This window comes from Mandrillus leucophaeus, unplaced genomic scaffold (genome assembly GCF_000951045.1).
Source record: "Mandrillus leucophaeus isolate KB7577 unplaced genomic scaffold, Mleu.le_1.0 Scaffold1361, whole genome shotgun sequence".
Taxonomy (NCBI): domain Eukaryota; kingdom Metazoa; phylum Chordata; class Mammalia; order Primates; family Cercopithecidae; genus Mandrillus; species Mandrillus leucophaeus.
The window spans coordinates 183546-189545 of NW_012101323.1; the positions used below are offsets into that span (position 1 = coordinate 183546).

At 37.8% G+C, this 6000-nt stretch overlaps 1 protein-coding gene across 1 annotated transcript in view; it reads left to right on the forward strand.

The window, feature by feature from the left end:
* SEC24B (SEC24 family member B) overlaps positions 1–6000 on the forward strand; it is a 95059-nt gene that overhangs the window by 28950 nt on the left and 60109 nt on the right. Inside the window, exon 4 of the mRNA XM_011973263.1 lies at positions 4714–4818. Coding sequence (XP_011828653.1) covers positions 4714–4818 — 105 coding nt within the window. The remainder of the gene's footprint in view (positions 1–4713; positions 4819–6000) is intronic.

The window sequence follows — 6000 nt, forward strand, 5'->3', positions numbered from 1 at the left end:
GAGTTGAATATGATTCATTGTTAGAATATGATAATGTTCAGTTAAGTTTCATTCTTAGTTTTTATTTTCATGCACATAATTGCTGAGAAGCATTGTTCACATAAAGTAGATTAGAATTATATTGGAAGAGTTCTGCTAAAGCAGTATCATTCTGTTTTACTTAATTTTGCTTTTACTCTTTTTACCCTTCTGAGTTACATGTCAGAAATTATTGTTTGTTAGATTTTATTTTCCAGGTGATAGTTAACATTATTATTTCATATAGCAGTTTGTAATTTGCAAATCCCTTTAACTTTTTCTATCTGTATTATTGTCTCATCAGATGGAACAAGCATGTCATATGTTATCTTCCTTTTATAAGTGAGGAAATTTAAGTTTAGAGAGGTTACATGTCTTACCTAAAGACCTGCAGAGTTGGTAGGAGAGGTACCCAGGCCCATTGCACACCTTTTGCCTTCAAACTCAGTACTTGTTTTAGTCTATCAGCAGTTATTCAAAATATTTTGAATTTTCTTCTACCATGGCCAACATATCTTACCATACTGTTTATTTATTTACTTATTTTGAGACAGGGTCTTGTTCTCTTGCCTGGGCTGGAGTGCAGTGACTCAGCTCACTGCAGCCTTGACCTTTGAGCCTACTGGGGCTCAAGCGATATTCCCACCTCAGCCTCCTGAGTAGCTAAGGCCACAGGCACACACCACCACATCTGACTAATTTTTTAACAAATTATTTGTAGAGATGAGGTCTTACTGCGTTGCCCAGGCTGGTCTTGAACTCCCAGGCTCAAGTGATTCTCCTGCCTTGGCCTCCCAGAGTGCTGAGATTACAGGTGTGAGCCACTGTGCCTGGATACCATACCCTATAAATGTGTTTCTTATCAAAAACAAGCTGTGATACAGGCCATTTATTTTATGGATGATATCTCCGTATAACCTGATTGGCAGAAGCAGTCCTCAAAACACAACAAAGCATATACTACTAAGTACTAACAGATGCACTTGTTGGTAAATATTTTTTTGTTAAAAAGATGTAGAAAGTGTTAAATATTTTATAAAATATAAAAATTAAGAATTGACTGTATTTTATCATGAAAAGGTTGTGAAATATTTTATTGCACATGTCACATTGACTCTGAAATCACAGAATTTTTATCTGTGAGTTTTACTATGTCTTAAAAACACTTGGTAGTCCTAGGAAGTACTCCATTTGTTTTTAAAATAATTCCAACCAGGCATGGTGGCTCACGCCTGTAATCCCAGCACTTTGGGAGGCGAAGGTGGGTGGATCATTTGACGTCAGGAGTTCGAGACCAGCCTGGCCAACATGGTGAAACCCCGTCTCTACTAAAAATATAAAAAAAATAGCTGGGCATGGTGGCACACGCCTGTAATCCCAGCTACTTGGGAGGCTGAGGCCGGAGAATCGCTTGAACTGGGGAGGCAGAGGTTGCAGTGAGCTGAGATCATGCCACTGCACTCCAGCCTGGGCGACAGAGTAAGACTCCGTCTCAAAAAAAATAAATAAATAAATAAAAAGAAAAATAAAAAGTAAGTAAAATAATTAGTAGGACTGAGTGCGCCAGTCAGGTTAGTGGGAGGTTTTTTTTTTCTAATGATGTGTCCTAAAAAGAACAGCTGAAAATCATTTTAATTCAATATATACAAAAAGATGTTTTTGAAGTTAGTGATATAGCTCACATTTATTTCATATTTAGTATGTGTCATGCACCATTCTAAGCATTTGAAATATATTAACTCATTTAATCCTTACCACAACCATTTGAAGTTTTACCCCATTTTATAGATAATGTAAGTGAAGAACAGAGGTTAGTAACTTGCTCAAGGACATACCAGTAGTAAGTGATAGAACCTGGAGTTGAACCCGGAGTCCCCATCTTTATCCACAATGTCATGCTCTTTCTCTGTTCAGTATTTCCTACTGTGTACTTTATATAAGAGGCTTGTATACATTAGAGCAATGTGTCATAGTAAGAATTAGGATAAACTAAGGTCATGTGTTTCCTTTGTAAAGTAAAAGAAAGGCTGTCATTAACACGGGCACTTTTTTAGGTGGATAAGTTTGAGGAAAGAGAGTATTTATGGGAATCGACATCTGAAAATTGATTTCCTTAAAACCGTTCTTTTGTGGGGACCCTTGAAAAGTCTTCTAGTGTGTACACCTAGTTTCCAGTTCAGGAAAGAGAGCAGCTACTCAAAAGTCTGAACTCCTGAATTTAAAAAAGCTAATCTCCACAAGAGATTTGTTCTGTTAAGATTAGTTTGATTTATTCCCGGTATAGCTGTATCTAGGGAACACTGAAGAATATTAAGCAGCACCAAGGATATGTTCTCCTGGAAAGGTTTGCCTGAGGGTACTTTAATGGTAGGTAATTTAAACTAAATGTCTTTTCGAAAATATTGGGACCCTTTGAATAACAGAGTGCTACGTCATGTTAGAGTCTATAAAGTGTTTCATGTTTCTTGGTTTAGTAGATTTATACCTTGGAGGCTCTGGTTAAGATAGAATAAATTATGATATAACATTTCTTTTCCATTTGGTGGTGGTAGAGTAGATACTCAGTGTACATACATTTCTACAGTGAGTTTCAGGCTGAGCTCTGGGAAAGGATGTCGTATTTTACCACCTTATATATTTGAGCTTTGTATCTCATACGTAGAGTTTGGCTCTTAAAGAGAATCTGAATTAGAGGCACTTCAGGAAGCATTCACGCATCCTAGAATAGATGACTTGGCCGTCAACCCCTTGCCGGCTGTAGCTCCCCATTTGTTGTAGTCCGTATGTGCTATACCCAACCTAGAGCAGGGTGCCTTGCCTGGCTAATTTGTTTTTTACTTTTTACAGAGATGGGGGGTCTCAGTATGTTGCCCAGGCTGGTCTTGAACTCCCAGCTTCAAGTGATACTCCTGCCTGAGCCTCCCTAAGTGCTCAAATTATAGACATGAGCCATTGTGCTTGGCTCAACTTTTTATTTTAATTGGGCTTTTTTTGTCAGAAGAATGTGCCACTCATAATTTGTTTTTGGTATTAAGTTTGTTTCTTGTATTACCTGAACCTATTTTACGTTGATTTTTATTTTCCCAGATGAATTTGTGATGCTGCTATTTTACCGATTTTAAAAGATGTTTCAGCAAAGCTAGCAGATTTTTCCATGACTTTTTAGTCATTGTTGAAAGATCAAAGCTTCATTCATCTACAGTTTAACCTTTGCTTCTACCAACTCAAATTTTTTTCTTAATAGCTTTTTTCTTACTCTAGAGAAGAGTTGTTTACCCATGCTAATCAAGTATGCTAGTCACCTGAAAAAAAAATAAAGAAAGCGTTAAAGCACTACCATGCATGTGATTTTGGCGAGGCAGGGCTTCATTGTACCCCCAATATTAGGAAATGTTCTTGAAAATCCCCACTATGTTTTTGGGCTTTCTTTTTTCTTTTTTTTCAAAGTAGAGCTGTGAGATTTTCCGTACAAGGATGTTTATTCTTATTTATGAAGTGTTTTCATTTTCTTTTTTTCTTTTTTTTTGAGATGGAGTCTCGCTCTGTCACTAGGCTGGAGTACAGTGGCACAATTTCTGCTCACTGCTACCTCTGCCTCCCGGGAGAGGCGATTCTCCTGCCTCAGCCTCCCGAGTAGCTGGGACTACAGGCGTGCGCCACCACGGCCAGCTAATTTTTGTATTTTTAGTAGAGATGGGGTTTCACCAGGATGGTCTCAATCTCTTAACCTCATGATCCACCCGCCTCAGCCTCCCAACTGCTGGGATTACAGGCGTGAGCCACTGCGCCCAGCCTTCTTTTTCTAAGATTATTTTATTTTCCCTGTTAAAAATTGTATAGATGTTAATTTTTAAAGTCCTGATTCTACCAGATCAAATAATAGAAATACCCAATTACATTTTTTAAAGAGAGGTAGTAAACAGTTACCATTATCAGTTTATTATGCCCTTTTCCACAGAATCTGCCTTCTCTTGGTGTATTTCACAAAGGATCAGTCTTAATCACCTGCTTCAGACTCACATGTAGGCAATAGGATGACACTGACATGACTGGCTGTCTCAGAAAATTCAGTTTTCTGTAATTCTCACACTTGTATGGTCACAGTTAATAAGTCTCCCAGCCCCCCTGCCCCATCGACCCCCCACTCCCAGAGTATCTACTGTTAGCAGAGAACTATGCCGAATACAGTTTTTTTCTTTAACTGTCATTCTTTTTCTGTTATGGGAACTGAGTTTACCATCAAGGTAACATTAGCAGAAGGAAGGTACCAAGTATGTGTTTTGTATGCTGTACAAAATCAGTTCACTATAATGATCACTGCCCACCGAAAACGCACAGTCCCAAAGGAAATATATCACAGGGCCATAAGGTCAAAGAAAATAAACATGTATAGAGTTCAGTAAACTTTTCGGAGAATATTATTGCAGCTTCCTAAATACTAACTGTATTGGACAATACATGATAGATACCTTTTCACACTTAAGCCAGTTCATATTAAAGCTGCTTTTACTAAACTGCTTTGCAGAGATTTTCTAATGGTTCTAGTTTTGATAATAAATTTGCTAATATTAATATGCATGTTGGGATGTTCTTTGGAATGTCAGAATTCTTTCTCACTTTTAATGCAATGTCAAAATTTTATTTCTCATCTTTCCTGTTGGTTTGACTCTTGTGTTTGTGCTTTCCACTTTACAGGCATGCAGTATGGTGAATATGTTAATAACCAAGCTAGCTCCGCACCAACTCCCTTGTCATCAACTTCCGATGATGAGGAAGAGGAGGAGGAGGATGAGGAAGCAGGTCTGCTTTAGCTTTACACCAGTTCTTGATCTTTTCCTGCTCAAGTTTTCTTTTTATTTCTACAGTCTTTCTTAGCCTTTTAAAAAAGAGTCTTTGAAGATTTAGCATGATGAACTTACGAGGTTTGCATTATAGAAGGTGTGTCACATAAAATGAGGTGTGTGTGTGTTTTGTTTTTCCTCCTTTAGGCATCTTTGCCATATTGTAAATAATAGAATCAGAATACCTCTTTCATGATAGTAGAGTGCATTCTTCTTTCAGAAATGCATTTCCTTCCATGTCACATGCAAAATAATGAGTCCTGACTGAAGCTTTTGGCTGATGATTGCTCTAGCATCATTTTAGGAATAATGCTTCATTTTCTGCTTTGCATGCTACTTTAGTCTAATCAAAATAAGCCATGCGAATTTTATAATAGGGATAGAGAAATAGGACAGTGTTTTAGTGAGGTCCTTTTGGCTCTTCTTGTCATGTATTTGGAAGACCCAGAATTTGTAGTTATTTTCCTGCTTCATGAAGTAGTACATATCTTGCTAGTTGAAGAAGTTGTGCATATGGTTATGTGTTGCAAACTGTTTAATATCTTTTTCTGCCTTTGATAGGTAGAACACTGCTAAAAATTAAGCAGTTCAGTTCCTCCATTAATTCTAATACAGGTTGAATATCCTTTATCTGAAATGCTTGAGGCCAGAAGTGTTTCAAATTTCAGATTTTTTGAGATTTCAGAATATTTGCTGCAAATACATAGTGAGATAGCTTGAGGATGGGACTCAAGTCTAAATACTAAATTCATTTATGTTTCATATACACCTATACATATAAACTAAAGGTAATTTTGTACTATATGTATTTTTTGTTTTTTGTTTTGTTTTTTATTTTTGAGACAGAATCTCACTCTGTCCCCTAGGCTGGAGTGCAGTGGCACAATCATGGCTCACGCCAACCTCTGCCTCCCAGGCTCAAACCATCCTCCTGTCTCAACTCCCATGTAACTGGGACTACTGGGACTACAGGTCACCCTACACAGTTAATGTTTGTAGTTTTTGTAGAGATGGGGTTTCGTCATGTTGCCCACACTGGTCTCGAACTCCTGAACACAGGGAATCCATCCACCTCAACCTCCCAAAGTGCTGGGATTACAGGCATGAGCTACCTCCCCAGGCTTGTACTATATATATATAT